The sequence below is a fragment of the Trichomycterus rosablanca genome, chromosome 5, assembly GCF_030014385.1.
Source record: "Trichomycterus rosablanca isolate fTriRos1 chromosome 5, fTriRos1.hap1, whole genome shotgun sequence".
NCBI classification, from domain to species: domain Eukaryota; kingdom Metazoa; phylum Chordata; class Actinopteri; order Siluriformes; family Trichomycteridae; genus Trichomycterus; species Trichomycterus rosablanca.
The window spans coordinates 52,221,513-52,238,059 of record NC_085992.1 but is presented as its reverse complement, the minus strand read 5'-3'; the positions used below and the strand labels follow the sequence as shown (position 1 = coordinate 52,238,059).

The following is a 16,547-nucleotide window of genomic DNA, read 5'->3' as shown; positions in this document are numbered from 1 at the left end:
ATTTTAACGAAACTTGTTAACAGTTTTCCCAACTTTTCACTCTTATTTTGCGCCATCCCAATTATTATTATTATTATTATTATTATTGTTGTTGTTGTTGTTGTTGTTGTTGTTGCAATTTTATTATTATTATTATTATTATTATTTTATTATTATTATTATTGTTGTTGTTGTTGTTGTTGTTGCAATTTTATTATTATTATTATTATTATTATTTTATTATTATTAATTTTATTATTTTATTTTTATTATTATTTTTATTAATTTTATTATTATTATTATTATTAATATTAATTTTATTATTATATTATATTGTATTATCATTAGTATTATTATTATTAAAACTTTTTTCACTTTTATTATTACTATTATTTTATTATTATTAATATTAATTTTATTATTATATTTATTATTAATAATAATATTATTAATACTATTATTGTTTTTTATCATTATTATTTTTTATTATTTTGTATCATTGTTACTATTATTATTATTGTTACTGTTATTATTATTATTTATATTATTATTACTATTATTCATATTATTATTATTATTATTTATATTATTATTATTATTTTTATATTATTATTACTTACAATATTATTATTATTTTTATCATTATCATTATTTTTTTATTTTGTATTATTGTTACTACTATTATTATTATTATTATTATTATTATTATTTATATTATTATTACACAAGAAGGACATCTGGTCATTTATAATGTGTATATTATATGTTATATATATGTAGGTGTGGGTGGCTCGATGAGTAGCACTGTCACCTCACAGCAAGAAGGTTCTGAGTTTGATTCCCAGGTGGAGGGCTCCGGGTCCTTTCTGTGTAGAGTTTGCATGTTCTCCACATGTCTGTGTAGGTTTCTTTCTGTGTGTATGGGCCCTTTGATGGACTGGTGAACTGTCCAGGGTGTTTCCTGCCTTTCGCCCAGTGACATGTACCCACTGCGTCCCTGACCAGGATAAATCGATGGTTTAATGGACCTAAAGGAAAATAGTTTGAATTAACGTGGTTTTCTTGTATACTTAAAGAACATATTTAGTTTTAAATACAATTGAATTCACCTCCATTAAACCAGCAGAATAATTAATATTTAATAATATGCAGATCGTAACTGCTCAGATGTTCTTATTTAACATTAAAAACACAGACGAGGTACTTAAGTGCATTAAATAACACCAGAGATCAATTTATAGTCCCAGAGCACACAGATAAACCAGTGCAGTACAGAATAACAGTATACATAATTAATCTTACACTGACTGTAATAATACACATAAAGATGAACTGATCTCATTAGCATTCTCTCCTGAGACGCTGGGTGCGACGCTGGTGAGACGCTGGGTGCTTCCCTAAGGTGATTATTTGATAGCTCATGCTGCTCAGTGTATAACCGGAACCCCGACTGGAGATGAACTCGTTATGTTTAGTCTCATTCGAGCGTTTGACTGAGATCTTTATTAACGTTCTGGACGTGTTCTAATATCAGAACCAGGAACACGGGTCCTCACAGGGCCCCAGAATCGATCAGGGCCCCCGTTCGGCTCACAGGGGGTTTATGGGTGTGATAAGGATGGGGACTTGCAGGGGGTTTGGGGTGACTGAGGAGGAGGTTCAGGACGAAGTGAGATAAATGATCCACTGTGGTGACGCCTAATGAGAACAGCCGACAGAAATATTTAATATTAATTTTTGTTTCATGTTGTGCTGTTTATTTATTTGTTTGCTATTTATGACTTTGATTAATTACCTAATTAACTAATTACTAATTGCTGTTTTATCTTCTGTAGTGGTACAATGTACTAGAGTATCCTGAAAGGCGTATATTAATAAAACATTATTATTATTATTATTATTGTTGTTTTGTTGTTGTTGTTGTTCTTATACACATTATTATTATTATTATTATTAATATTCGTTTTAATAATAATAATAATAGTAACAGTAATAATATGTATTTATTTATTGTTACTATAAATTATTTTTATTGTTAATACTATTATTTCTGTTATAAATTATTATTATTATTGGTATTGTTAACCTTTATTATTAATAGTATTATTATTATTATTATTTTATACACCATTATTAGTTATATTAATATTAATAATAATAATAATAATAATATTTTTTATTGTTATAATAAATCATTTTTATTGTAATATTCTTATTTCTTTTATAAATCATTATTATAATTATTAATATTATTAATAACAAACATAATAATAATATATATTTATTATTATTATAAATCATTTTTTGTTATTGTTAATATTATTACTATTTTTATAAATTATTATTATTAAAAACTATTATTAGTAGTAGTATAGCTATTATTATTATTATTTTATTATTATTAATATTAGTAGTAGTAGTAGTATTTATTTATTATTATTATAAATATTTTGTATTGTTATTGTTAATATTTTTTTTTTTTTTATTAACTGTTATTATTTTTATTGTTATTATTGTGAATTATTATTATAATTTTATTATTTTTATTTTTATAAACCATTATTATTATTATTAGTAGTAGTAGTAGTAGTAGTATTAATATTATTATTATTATTATTATTACAAACTATTATTGGAATTATAATAAAATAACCCTCAGCATTGATAAGCCGGGTGATGGAACCACTGGTCCATGTACGGCTTTCGACCAGTGTCCTGTTTCAGCCTCGTGGATGAATAAATGAGCTCTTTAGTTATTCAGTTCAGTTCATGTTCTGAACCGCATCTTTTCTCTCGATTTGATGTTTTTCTCTCCTTTGATGCTAAATAAAAGGCGTGGATGTTTTTTTATTGACTCTGAAGTGAGATGCGAGTGCAGGAGTGTGAGAGACCGACCGTATCGCTTTTCTCTTCTCCATTACAGTTTAATTTTGTTGGGAAGCTGCTGGGGCCGCGGGGCAACTCCATGAAGAGATTACAGGAGGAAACGGGAGCCAAGATGTCCATCCTGGGCCGAGGCTCCATGAGAGATAAAGAGAAGGTAGGAAAACCACGTCTCATCTCTCATTCTAAGTCACTGTGAGGTTCTTCTCACTTTAAATCAGAAATAAACAAATTAACATGAAAAATCAGTGTTTTAATAAAGTGTAAAATTAAATAGATTTAAAATAGATTTACTGCTTATTATTCTACACTGCACATAGCATTTATTTATTTATTTTTAATCATTTATTTATTTTTAATCATTTATTTTTTATGTATTTATTTGTTTTTGTTTTTATTTGTGTATTGTTTTTATTTTTTAATTATTGATATATTTACTTATTTATTTTTATTCATGTAGTTATTTATTTATTTATTTTTAACAATTTGTTTATGTATGTATTCATTTATCTATTTATTTTTATTTATGTATTTTATTTGTTTTCATGTATTTATTTATTCATTGATGTATTTTTTATTTATACATTTATTTATTCATTTATTTATTTTATTTTAGCAGCACCATTTATTCTTTTGGCTTTCAGTCCTGACCCCAATTTTCCTCCCAATTTAGTGGTATCCGATTCCCTAATTGTATTTCTCCTCTACTGCTGCAGACCTCCACTCCTTACCGAGGAGGGTCGTGATTAACACACGCCCTCACCGGCACGTGTGCAGTACTGACCGCTTCTTTTCACCTGCACCATGCGGGTTCATTTGGAGATCCGTATCGTGCACAGAGAGTCATGCCCCGATCTCCATTATCCTCCGTCTCTGTGCAGCACCATCGATCAGCCAGCAGAGGGAGTAATTAATGAGGAAACCCGATCATGAGTCCGTGTCAGGGCCGAAATTCTAACAAAAGAGAAGGCTTGTTATATAGCTACAGCTGCAATGAAAACGTCCGTGACATGCTCAGAGGCATAACACCACGTCTGGAGATGTGCCTTTCTGCACGACCCTAGTTTAGCTGGAGGAGGGAGCGCAGAGTCAAAGTGTGAGCTGTCGTTCTCTTAATGATGATGATGATCACATGTGACTCGTGAGCGTTGATGCTATTCAGGTGTGAGGTTTCCTGTATACAGCAACATCTCTCCGTCCTCTTTGTCAGCGCATTCGCCGGCGCTCCTTTTCTCTTGATGCCACAATGCCAGTTTCAGGGAACCCGGTGTCCTGGTTTAGGGCCCCACGACAGGAGCACAGCGGATGACCGGAAGGCCCCGGATGTGCCGTGGCGTCCCTGTTTCTCTAGGGTGCAAGCAGCCTGTAAACCACAGAGATTAGTAAATCAGCTCCCAATCAGAAGGGACGGACCCGGGTGCAGACGGTGGCATGTGCGCCCCAAATTCAGGATTGAATTTTGCAAACCACGTCCAGGATCTAAACATGACTTAAACAGTGATGTGAAGCATCACATGATGCCACGTTCTAAAAACAGATGCCAAACAAAGCTCTTGGATCTACCAGCCTGGAAAGGGTTACAAAGCCATTAGTAAGACTCCAGGACTCCAGCGAACTACAGTGAGAGCCATTATACACAAATGGAGAAAACTTGGAACTGTGGCGAACCTTCCGTCCCTTCTTACTCTGATAGTAAAGGAAATGTAAAGCTCTCAGACTTGAAACAGAAATTCTGTCCTCGCTGACGGTTTCTGGTTCCTGGAGACGACGGGGAACCAAACAAACCGTTTTTTGGGTTTCTCTTTCATCCTGATCAGTGTGGGAGGTCACAGCATTAACCATCATGTCATAAATACTCTGAGTACCAGCAGAGACGTGCATCCAGTCTGTTGTTGTAGTTTTGACGCCGGGACGAGTGATTTACCATCATTACTGTCTGTGTTTGTGTGAATAACGTAGGAGGAAGAGCTGAGGAAGAGCGGCGAGGGGAAATACGCCCATCTGAGTAACGATCTGCACGTTTTAATCGAGGTCTTCGCGCCACCCGGAGAGGCTTATTCCCGCATGAGCCACGCCCTGGAGGAGATTAAGAAGTTCCTGGTTCCTGTAAGTGCGCTCATTTCCTCTCGCTCCCGCAGGGTGAGGACGGGACTGCGCTAGCACTGTGATTAACGCTCCAGCTCGAGCTAAGCTACTCCGTTCTGTATGCTAATTAAAACGCGGTTAGAAGCATGTGTTAACAGAGACAGTGAGTTAAAAGACGTGTCTGATAGGTCGGAGATCACCGGAGTTCAGCTCAACCTCACACCATTTCTTGAATGGTTTAATGGTATTCTGCACTGTAGAGAGAGAACATGCAAATCCCTTCCGATCTTTCTTTGAGGTTCATTGTTTTTAAACATTTGTGGACAGACTGGAGATCCCCTGATCATCTTTGCTCATCATGTCGTGAACCTACATCACGTCTCTTGTCGGCTCTTCACTTGTGCCGAGCCGTTTGTCCTTGATTAGTGTTTACGTGACTTTCATTAGCATGTAGCTGCTCTGATCTGATAGAGTGGATTCCAGTTGATCTCCTGACCCTCGGTGATGTGCAGTATCCTTTAAATCCACTTTTGGTTAGAGAGTAGAAAGCAGCATCAGAATTAACCCAGGATTCATTCAGGATGTTTAGATGCTCCACACCGAGCCACCGTAAACATGCTTGGCCAATATAGCTGATTCTGATTCTGATTCTGACTCTGATTCTAATTCTGACTAATTCTGATTCTGACTTTGATTCATATTTTGATTCTGGCTTTGATTCTGATTCTGATTTTGATTCTGACTCTGATTCTAATTCTGACTTTGATTCTGATTCTGACTTTGATTCATATTTTGATTCTGGCTTTGATTCTGATTCTGATTTTGATTCTGACTCTGATTCTAATTCTGACTCTGATTCTGACTCTGATTGATTCTGACGTTAATTCTGATTTTGGGTGTGTTGGAGAAGCTAGCTCTCTCTCTACATAGACGCATTTTACGTCATCCTGTGCGAGCTCCAGAGAAGGAGGCTGTTCCAAATCCTAGATGCCTTAATATGCTGTCTAGTAAGGTATCTTAAAATTTCAATGTTATTTTGACTCAAGAACGAGGGAGCATCCGATGCTGCCTTAGCGATGGAGGCAATCCCAGCATTCAGTGCGGCACGAACTGAGTTATTTTCAAACGTAAATAAATTATTAGTGATTTTTAATTTGTATAAACGTGTACGAGTGTATTTATTTGCAAATTCGGGCTCGTCAGTGAATTTAACCGTTTTCGGTACACTAAGGGAGATGTTAGTTGACATGCTAGCGCGTTGTGCCACCTCATTCCATTGGTTTGAATGGCATGATGCTAACTGTGTTAGCTTAGTAAGCGAAACCTGATGTTATCGCTGTCTACGTAGTGCGTTTAAATAAGCAGTTATGAGTCGACTTATTAGAATCTATAATTAGAATTATATCCTTATATAGAATAACTATAATTTTGATCCTGATTCTGACTTATTGTGATTCTGACTTTGATTCTAATTCTGATTATGACTTTTATTCTGATTCTGAATTTGATTCTGACTATGACTGATTTTTATTCTAATTCTGAATTTGATTCTGATTTTGATTCTGATTCTGACTTGATTCTGACTTTGATTCTGACTTTGACTCTTATTCTGATTCTGACTTTGACTCTGATTCTGATTCTGATTAATTGATGTCATAGATAGATGACGTGTGTGTGGGTCGTGTTTCACATTTCAATTAGACACAAATTATTCTAAATTTTGGACTTTGTGAAAGCTCCACCATCCAGCACTGCCTGTTCAGATCTGATAATAATGAACAGAATTAATAATAAACTAAAATAAAGTCTTACAGAAGTGATGATTTGTCCGGTATGTAACGTTATAAATCTGATGTTGCGCTGGTTTGTGTTCCTACAGGATTATAATGATGAGATCAGACAGGAGCAGCTACGTGAGCTTTCTTATCTAAACGGTTCTGACGATTCAAGCAAAAATAGGAACACACGAGGACGCGGTGTACGGGTCACATCTACATCTACCACCAGGTACAGACCACGCCCATGTTTACACCTCATGTTTATACCTGGACCTCTAAATAATCTTTTATATACATTACTGTGTGAAATGTGAAGAATCCCGTTGTTCTCCGCAGGGGTCGAGGTGGGGTGGTGACGCACCCTCCTACTGGACGGGGAGTAGTAGTGTCCAGGGGAGGCGGTAGTACACGCGCCTCCCTTCCCGCCAACATGTTAAGCAGAGGAGTCACAGCGGCACGAGCCAGAGGAACATCGGGGAAGAGTGGGTACAGAACGCCCCTCCTACAGATCACACAGAAAACCTACGAGGACTACGTGAGTAATCTCGCGCTCTCCTAAATACAGACTCAGGATTTAGTGCTAGTTTCTATCTTTGACTTACATGGACTGAAATCTCTATAAATTCCCTGAATCCATTCATAATATCATGTACAGTAGACGGTGTAATATGTAAATGATTTGAGTGAGGAGGGAAGGGGGTGTTTAGTCGTGGTTTGAGAGTAAGAGACTGAACCAGCACCTGAGTGACTTCCAGAAGGAGAAATGATTGAATCATCTTGATGTTGAGCACTGTCCCCTCACAGCGAGAAGGTCCTGGGTTCGATTCCCAGGTTGTGTGGTCCAAGTCCTTTCTGTGTGGAGTTTGCATGTTCTCTTTGTGTCTGTGTGGGTTTCCTCCGGGAGCTCCGGTTTCCTCCCACAGTACAAAGACTTGCAGTCAGGTTAACTGGAGATACTAAATATGTGAGTGTGTTCTGTGATGGACTGGTGACCTGTCTGGGATGTTTCCTCCCTTTCGCCCAGTGAATTGGACCCACCACGACCCTGACCAGGATCAAGAATTAATAATAATAATAGTAATTAAGATAATAATAATAAAAATAATAATAATAATAATAAAGATAATAATAATAATTATAATAATGATAATAATAATAACAATAATAGTAACAATAATAATAGTATAATAAAAATAATAGTAATAATAATAATGATAATAATAATAATAATAATAAAATAACAATAATAAAATAATAATAATTAAAATAATAATAATAATAATAATAACAATATCTGTACTAAGTGGCAGGTAGAAGGATTTTTATAGCATTTAATTTTATTAAGAACACTCACTATGATCATTAAAAAAAATTTCTGGATTTTTGGATTTTAGACAAATTCAGTATAATGCTTTAAATCTGTGAGTTTTATTTCCTGTTATGAAAAATGCTGACGGTTCATTTATTGTCAGTTTATTGCTTAATTTAAATTTAGAATAAAATTCAGGGGTTCAGGTGGGTTTGTTTGGTTGACGTTGCCTCAGGAAGCTGAATATAATAATCCTGACAGATGATTTAAACTATAAATGTAAATAAATAATATTAATTCGTTATAACTTACTGACTCAGGCTTTGAGGAGGAGGAACCTGCATGGGCGTGACTAGTTACCAAAATGTGCTTTTTTTTAACAACAGCCAGTCATCCAGAATTACTCTGAACTTTCTACACTGTAATCAGGCGGCTCTTTGTGATGTTTGCAAGAGGAGATGCGTCTCCAAAAATATACGTCAGACATGCTCATGTATTTAGGTGTTGCCACAGCGGGTCTGGATATACAGGGTGAATCAAAAGTCGCAGGACACTCTTATTTCAGAAACGAAAGGGAAAGTTACATATCTAAATACCCCAGCAAGTAATGGGTGAGGGGGCCTATTTTTTACGCTATGTCTGGAACATGACCGCCATCTTGAAAGCCGCCATATTGGATCAAGGGCAAGTTTTTCCAATGGGAAGGTGGTCATGTAGCATATCAAAGAAGACCAGCATTTTCTCAGAAATCGATTGCCGCAATCAGATTTGTAATATCTCTTGTGGTTCAAAAGTTATCAACACAGAAATTTGCTGCAACAACCGGGAACGTTCCCTGTGATGCACGGCTATTTGACGTGTTCAGTGTGTCGTCCCTGGTGCTGAACACAGAGCTGAAGGCGCTGGATCCAATCGTTATGAACCCGCATGAGAATCTCTAGAGAAATGCTGTCACAAGCCTCCACGATGCGGTGCTGAAGGTGCTGTTTGTTGCAGATTTGTTTGAGACCCCAGAGATAAAAGTCGAGTGGTGTGAGGTCGGGTGATCTGGGCGGCCATTCCACAGGACCACGACGGCCAAGCCAATGACCAGGGAATTGAATATCCAGCCACTGACGAACACTTGCTCTGTAGTGTGGTGGAGCTTTGTCCTGTTGGAAATAACAGGGGAAACTGCCATCTTGGGTCAGAATGGATGGGAACACTGTTTCCTGTAGCATTGTCAGGTAGCGCTGAGCATTTAGTGTGTGGTCGATGAAAATGGGTCCGATTACACGGGTGCCCCATATTTCACACCACACCATAACCTTCACATCACCTACGACTTTGGTGTCTGCCGTCCAGTGAGGGTTTTCATCACTCCAGTACCTCACGTTCTGGCGGTTGACCTCACCACTGACAAATGCCCTGTGCGAATGCGGGATCCCGTTGATGTTGGTCTAACGCCCAGGTGCAGAACTCAACACGCCTATCAGGGTCGTCCTCTGATAGTTTCTGCTGCAGCTGGATCTTGAAGCCACTTATTGGTATGAAGAATCCGTACAATGGACGACTGGCTGACACCACGTTCTGCTGCGAGACGTCGCTGCTGCGTCGTAGACTTTTCGCAAAGGCTGCCAAAACCATTGTTGAGGTTTCTTCGTCAGTAGCGGTCTTCGGACGACCACTACGTGGCTTGTTGTCCACAGTCCCGGTTTCTCTAAATTTGGCTATTAGGGATGCAACAGTGCTGTATGAAATTGTTGAAGTCTGCGGCTATGATATGGCAGCTGCGTTCCCCGGACATCAGAATCACCTCAATCCTCTCTTCTTTCCTCAATTCCATTTTCAGTTTCAGTTAAACAAGCAACTAACAAACTAAACTAACTACTAAAGTACAACAGTATTGTAGTATCTGCTGGTCCTTGACATTTAGCAGACACCTAAGGGCCTTGCTCAGGGGCCCAACAGTGGCTACTTGGCTAAGGTGGGCCTTGAATCGGCAACCTTGTAATTACTAGTCCAGTACTCACACCTTAAGCTCTTAAGCCTTGAACTGAAATGTTCCAGATGTTTTAACAGCATCCAGTAAAAGTGTTTATCTGAAATGTCGGGGCTTTGAACCCTCCACTGAAGCTCTGACATTTAGATTCTGCAGCGATGCGCTCGACTCCACTGATAAACACAAAAGCAGCAGATAAACATCTGTACAGAAGATAAAGTTTTAATAGAGCTCAGAGCTAAATAAAACCTGACCTTTCTGTTTACTGCAGTCTGAGTGAGTCTGAGGTGACGGAACACATTCACACACATTTCATATCAAAAATAAATAATAATTTACCTCACCGCTCACACCGATACAGATCAGGTAACAACACACAGCTGTAAACAGGGTTTAACCTGGAGGACTCCAGCGCTGTATTTATCTGCACTCAATTTCAGCTAGGTCTTTAGTGCAATAATAATAATAACAATAATAATAATAATAATAATAATAATAATAGTAAATAATAATAATAATAGTAATGATAATAATAATAATAATAATAATAATAATAGTAAATAATAATAATAATAGTAAATAATAATAATAATAATAGTAAATAATTATAATAATAGTAAATACTACTACTAATAATAGTAGTAATAATAATAATAATAATAAAAATAGAAATATTAATAATAATACTAATAATGATAATAATAATAAATGAAAAGAATAGTAATAATAATAAATAATAATACAAGTTATTAATGATAATAATAATATTAATAATCAGGACTTAAAAATAATAATATAATAAAAATAATATTAATGAAAACTTTAAAAAAAATAATAATAATAATAACAATGACTAAAAATAGTAGTAGTAATAATAATAATAATAATAATGACTTTAAAATAATAATAATAATAATATTAATAATAATAATAATAATGAGGACCTTGAAAATAAAGATAATAATTATAATGCTTAATAATGATAATCAGACCAAGCCAGTGTAACGTTATAAATCTGTGAGTTTTATTTCCTGTTCTGAAAAATGCTGACGGTTCATGTATTGTCAGTTTATTGCTTAATGCAAATTTAGAATAAAACTCAGGGGTTCAGGTGGATTTGTTTGGTCGCCGTCGCCTCAGGAAGCTGAATATAATAATCCTGACGGGATTATAAATATAAAGACTACATATGTAAAATAATATATAAATAATTCTGTATAAGGTCCTGACTCAAGCTTTATAATTGAAGAATAATAAAAAGCTGGACTATATGTGCTGGACTTTTACTGTGTAATGGATATCAGGCTGGTCACAGTGTTACTAATGATGCAAAAAACTAAATTTATACAGATAACAGCAGCAAGTACAACACAGATCAGAAAGGGAATGATATGAAGTGGTAATTAAAAGCAAATGATCACCAACACAGACATGAATGAGCCACAGACAGGCTGTTTAATCCTAATTACACTCACAATCTCACAAAATACTAAAGGTCAACAGCGCCCGAGTGTAGAGAACACCACCCAACAACTGCATTTCTGTGCTGATCATAAGGACCAAATCAATCTTGTGTAATTAAAAGCCTGAATGTTCGGATGTACTGAACGACTCCGTAAAGATTAATGAGGAAAAAACGATATCACGAAGTCCGCAAAGTCTCATGTAGAGCACAGCGTGTGCCGTGCGGAGGCAGATTGGACTGTCTGTGTGGGGAAATGTACGAGCACAAGCTCATTACCGGCCTGAATCGACTTCTGCCGGAGCTCATCTGTATTGCTGAAGAGACCGAAATCGTGGGCATTTGTTTTGCCGGTAATTGGCGCGGCAGCGGGCAGGTGCCAGCGCAGACAGACGGGCATTAAGGTACGAGTGGTTCTCCCAGTATAATATTTGTATGACATTTTCCTCTCAGGCTCATTATTTTCAGCTGATGTGCCGTGATAACGTCTCCTCTCCAGAAAGTGGAAAGGAAGCGGCGCTCGGGTGGCGCGGCGTTATACAGTGTTTACATTTACAGCATTTAGGAGACGCTTTATTCAAGGCGACTTACAGTACTGTGACAGTGTAGTGTCTAAGCAGTTGAGGGTCTTGCTCAAGGGCCCAGAAGTGGCAACCTGGCAGTGGTGGGGCTTGAACCAGTGACCTTTTGATTACTTGTCCAGTATCTTTTTTTTAAATATTTTTTTATTTATATATTTTTTTACCCCTTTTTCTCCCCTTTTAGCGCATCCAATTGTTCAATTAGCATCGTGCTTCCTCTCTGTCTATGCCGAACCCTGCCCTGACGGAGGTGATTGAAGCTAACCCGTATCCCCTCCGAAACACGAGCAGCAGCCAGATGCATCTTTGCCACCCGCACATTGACGAGTTTGGCGCCACCTAGCGTTGCATGCGAAGAGACACACCCTAAGGGCACCCTCTCCCATCTCTGTGTAAGCGCCTCCAATCAGCCGTCAGAGAACGCAATCGCATTCTGACAGAGAGAGACCCACATCCGGTTCTTTGTCCCACCCCCCACATGAGCAACCGGCCAATCGTTGCTCATATAGCCACTCAGCTTCGAACCGGTAAAGCAAGGCTGGATTCGATACCACGCTTCTCAGAATCCAGCCCTGGTTGCAGCGCGTTTCTTTTTACCGCTGCGCCACCTGAGCGGCACTTGTCCAGTATCTTAACTTAAAGTACACCAGCCCACTACTGCTGAGTTCTGGGGATCCAGAGTACATGATTGGCTACTGTCTGAAGGAGGGTGGCTGAAACAGTCTGGCCACTAGGAGGCGCTCTTTCCATGTCAGTGCGCTCTCAGTGCAGCTCCAAAGCCCGGATAGAAACAGGTTGCATCAGGAAGGGCATTCGAGTCTGGTACGAGGACCAGATCCACCGTGGAGACCCCGAAAGAAGTGTGGCCAAATTATTAGAAACCAAAATTAAAGACTCAACCCACGACAGAGACAGTGGTTAGAAAAGGGACAGTGCAGAACCAAGAACTGGCACTCATGCCACCCAGAATGTGCCAACTATCAGAACCTGCCGTCGGATACAGCTCAGGAAAAAGGAACATCATGCTGCCTCAGGGGCCAAATTAAGGAGGAAATATATCAAACTCGGGCTTTAAAACTTAAGTCTTTAGGGATTATTATCCAGGGAGGTATGATGCCTTGCAACTGTTCCATTAAGTACTGTGTAGCTTCTGTTAAGAAGCTGGTTGGGTTCTCTAGGACTCTAGTTTATTTAATTGGCAATTTAAAGATAAGCCACATCTACGTGATCACCTGTAGCAGCGGTTCTCAACCTCTTGGGGGCATTAGTGAAACTGGACTAACTCATGAGCTCCTCAGTAAAGTGAATTCTGACTGACCCGGAACTTTAGAATCAGATTATTTAGATGCTCTAGTTAGACAGCGATGATGACTAAAAAAATGACTCGTGGACAACAAAAGTCAGCAACATTAGTTACATGTGACAATTATATATATCTGATCCGACATCATTCTGATCGTGTCATTTTCTGCTCTCTAATAATATAATAATAATAATAATAATAATAACGCTCCGGCCGTCTTAACCCACAACACACACAATGTGTAAATGTTCCAGCTTCCAGTGTAGTGATGAAGCGTCGCTCCCTACTCCCTACACAGTCTGAAGTTCACTTCATTTGAACATTCTCGTTACCTTTGGATCAGAATCTCACTTAAAATGGTGGAATACCCTACGTAGTGCACTTCACAGGAACAGGGTGAATGGAACACTCCTACAGAATCGGTGCTGATGGTTGAAAGACGCTTTCTGAACCAATCAGAGCTTCTGATTGTAATTGTTAGTAAGAAATGCTGTTATTTGCATTTATTCGGTTTGCGTCACACAGATGACGTGGTAATGAAACGCTCGATCGGCTTTCTAACGACTTCCTGTTTTACTTCACCACCGGGAAAAGTTTGGAGGTTTTTAATTATAAGCACATTTACAAAATAACGGATTCTATTCCTAATGGGACGCACGCTTATAAATGTAATAGCGTCTGGAAGAACAGAAGCTAAGGTAAGCAGCGGTTATGATGGTTTTTGCCGTGTTTGGGATTTTGGCCGCTGTGCCGTGATTTATCGAGCGCTTTTGTTCTGTAATGAAAACAAAACGTATCAGTTGAAGCTTTTAACTGGAACCTTCTTGTTACAGAAATTACATTCATTTACACGATGAGGAGGAAAGTAAAGACACGAAGTAAAACGGCTAAATACACTCGCTAATCTGTTGTTGTTTTTATCTGAACTCACAGATTATTTCTTTATTTCTACGCTACATTTATAATATAATCGGACTTGTATTTTGTGACTTGTGAACACCTCTGGTGTGGAGAGAGAGCTAGGACGATGTTACCGGTGGTCTTGTGTTGTGTTTCTAAGGGGTTTGATTGCAGGTTCGGAGGAGAAATATTGAGACGAAGCTTCTTCTCATTCCCGTGCCGTAATTGTTTCCCCTTTATTTTCGTTCTTTTTTATTATTATCTTGATTCTTTATTTTTTTGGAAGCTCACTTACGGCGCACGGAGGAGTCTGAGGCGACATTTCGGAGGTGAACTAATTATGGAAATGGAGTCGTCCGTGCAGAACCGGCTGCTTTAATAAAACACGTGTACGACACTCACCTCAGGAGGATCGTCTCATAACTTCATCATTTCCGAGTCTCGGAGACGGACCGAACACCGAAAGGCTGAAGGCGTCGTTTCTCATTTCAGGCCTGTCTGACTTTTAGAGGCCGTTAATGTCAGAGCGGATCCGGAACAGTGAGAAGTTAGCTTTGGTAATTGGCCGTGACCGTCGCTGACGGTCGTTAAATTGACTGCTAAAGGTTGAGCTGGAGAGTATAACGACTCGGCGTGCGTTATATGTAAAACTCCTCGCTTCATTTTCGCTGTTGTGCGTCGTATAATAGCGAAGAACGCTTAGAAACCTCTGTAGGCTGCTAATATATATATATACAGTATATATAATATACTTCTCCTCTTCTGACGTGTATGCAGTATGCGCACTGATCCCCGTTATCCCCCGTCTCTGTGCAGCGTCGTAACTGCAGCACTTATGTCTCGAATGAGCCGATCGTTGTCCGTATTGCCGTCCGACTAGCGTGTTTTTACCGCTCAGTTATTCCAGGTTCACAAAAATGAACAAGGGGAATCCTCATGGATCTCTGATGATGATGCGCTGGTGCCAAAATCCCAAATGGATCACAGCTTCTCAGTCAGATAAATTGGTACCATTCCGGCCCCGAAATCTTGCTGGTCTGGAACCAAGAAACCTGTAACACAAGCGGCCGATGGCGGTGGGGTCCTAGCGTCACCATAGTAACCGGTCCGGTGGGATTTGGATCTAAAACTCTCCAGCACTTTTCTGGCTGGTTTTTGAACTATGCTTCGGGTCACTGTCCTCTAAATTCATTGGTTGTAGTCGTTCTATAAAAGGTGCCTTTATCCAAAGCGACTTATAGTACGGTTACAGTACACAGTCAGAGCAAGCGAGGGTTAAGGGTTTTGTTTAAGGGTTAGCAGCAACCTGGCAGTGGTGGGGCTTGAACCAGCGACCTTCTGATTACTAGTCCAACTACCTTAACCGTTCAGTCCAGTGAAATTCTTTCTCCGGATATCTCAGCTTGTGTGGAAGTTGGGATCAGAGCGCAGGGTCAGTTGTTGTACAGCACCTCTGGAGCAGAGAGGATTAAGGGCCTTGCTCAAGGGCCCAACAGTGGTTGCATAGCAGAGCCTGGATTTGAACCAACAATCTTCTGATTGACAGCTTAAAGCTCCACTCACTAGGCTTCCACTGCTCCAAAAAAGCTTCTCAGGAGTTCTCCCATGTAAGTACAGGCAATTGTAGCCTAGTGGTTAAGGTACTGGACTAGTAATCAGAAGGTCGCTGGTTCAAACCCCACCACTGCCGGGTTGCCACTGTTGGGCCCTTGAGCAAGGCCCTTAACCCTCAATTGCTTAGACTGTTTACTGTACGTTGCTTTAGATAAAAGTAAAATGTAAAGTACTGATGGAGCCCAACCCCGCTTAGCTCCTGAGATCAGATTCGGTCCCCAGAGCGCTACCGTTTCCGCCGCTAGCTCTCACCCGCTAGCTCTCACCCGCTGTGGTGGGAAATGAATGATCTCTGGTCGCTGCTGGCGGGGTGAGGAAGCGCGTTTGGGTACCGCATGTATCACAGTTATACCAGCACTAAATAAGAGGCCGCGGTGATTCGGCTCGGCTCTTCACAGGCGCTGAAGTGAAACAGGAGATTAATTAGCGGTCTCAGACAGTAATTGTACCCTTGGATGCAAACACGACGGATGTGGGATGTGCCAGACGTTAGCCGTGTCTGGTTTCTCTAAACGAGGGTTCGGCTAACATGCACTTATTCCTGACGGCTCTAATTTGCTTTGGTCTGTAATGAATTGATGATTAGATGTTTAATTGAGAGTAAACGCGCTGGTGCACCGAAACAGTAATTATTAGTTATTTATATACGGCCGGGTCACACGAGTCCTGATT

At 38.9% G+C, this 16,547-nt stretch overlaps 1 protein-coding gene across 1 annotated transcript in view; it reads left to right on the top strand.

Annotated features, from left to right (window-relative positions):
- khdrbs2 (KH domain containing, RNA binding, signal transduction associated 2) overlaps nucleotides 1-16,547 on the top strand; it is a 63,634-nt gene that overhangs the window by 35,119 nt on the left and 11,968 nt on the right. Inside the window, exons 3-6 of the mRNA XM_062995371.1 lie at nucleotides 2,903-3,019; nucleotides 4,822-4,968; nucleotides 6,827-6,954; nucleotides 7,062-7,260. Of these exons, the coding sequence (XP_062851441.1) occupies nucleotides 2,903-3,019; nucleotides 4,822-4,968; nucleotides 6,827-6,954; nucleotides 7,062-7,260 (591 nt within the window). The remainder of the gene's footprint in view (nucleotides 1-2,902; nucleotides 3,020-4,821; nucleotides 4,969-6,826; nucleotides 6,955-7,061; nucleotides 7,261-16,547) is intronic.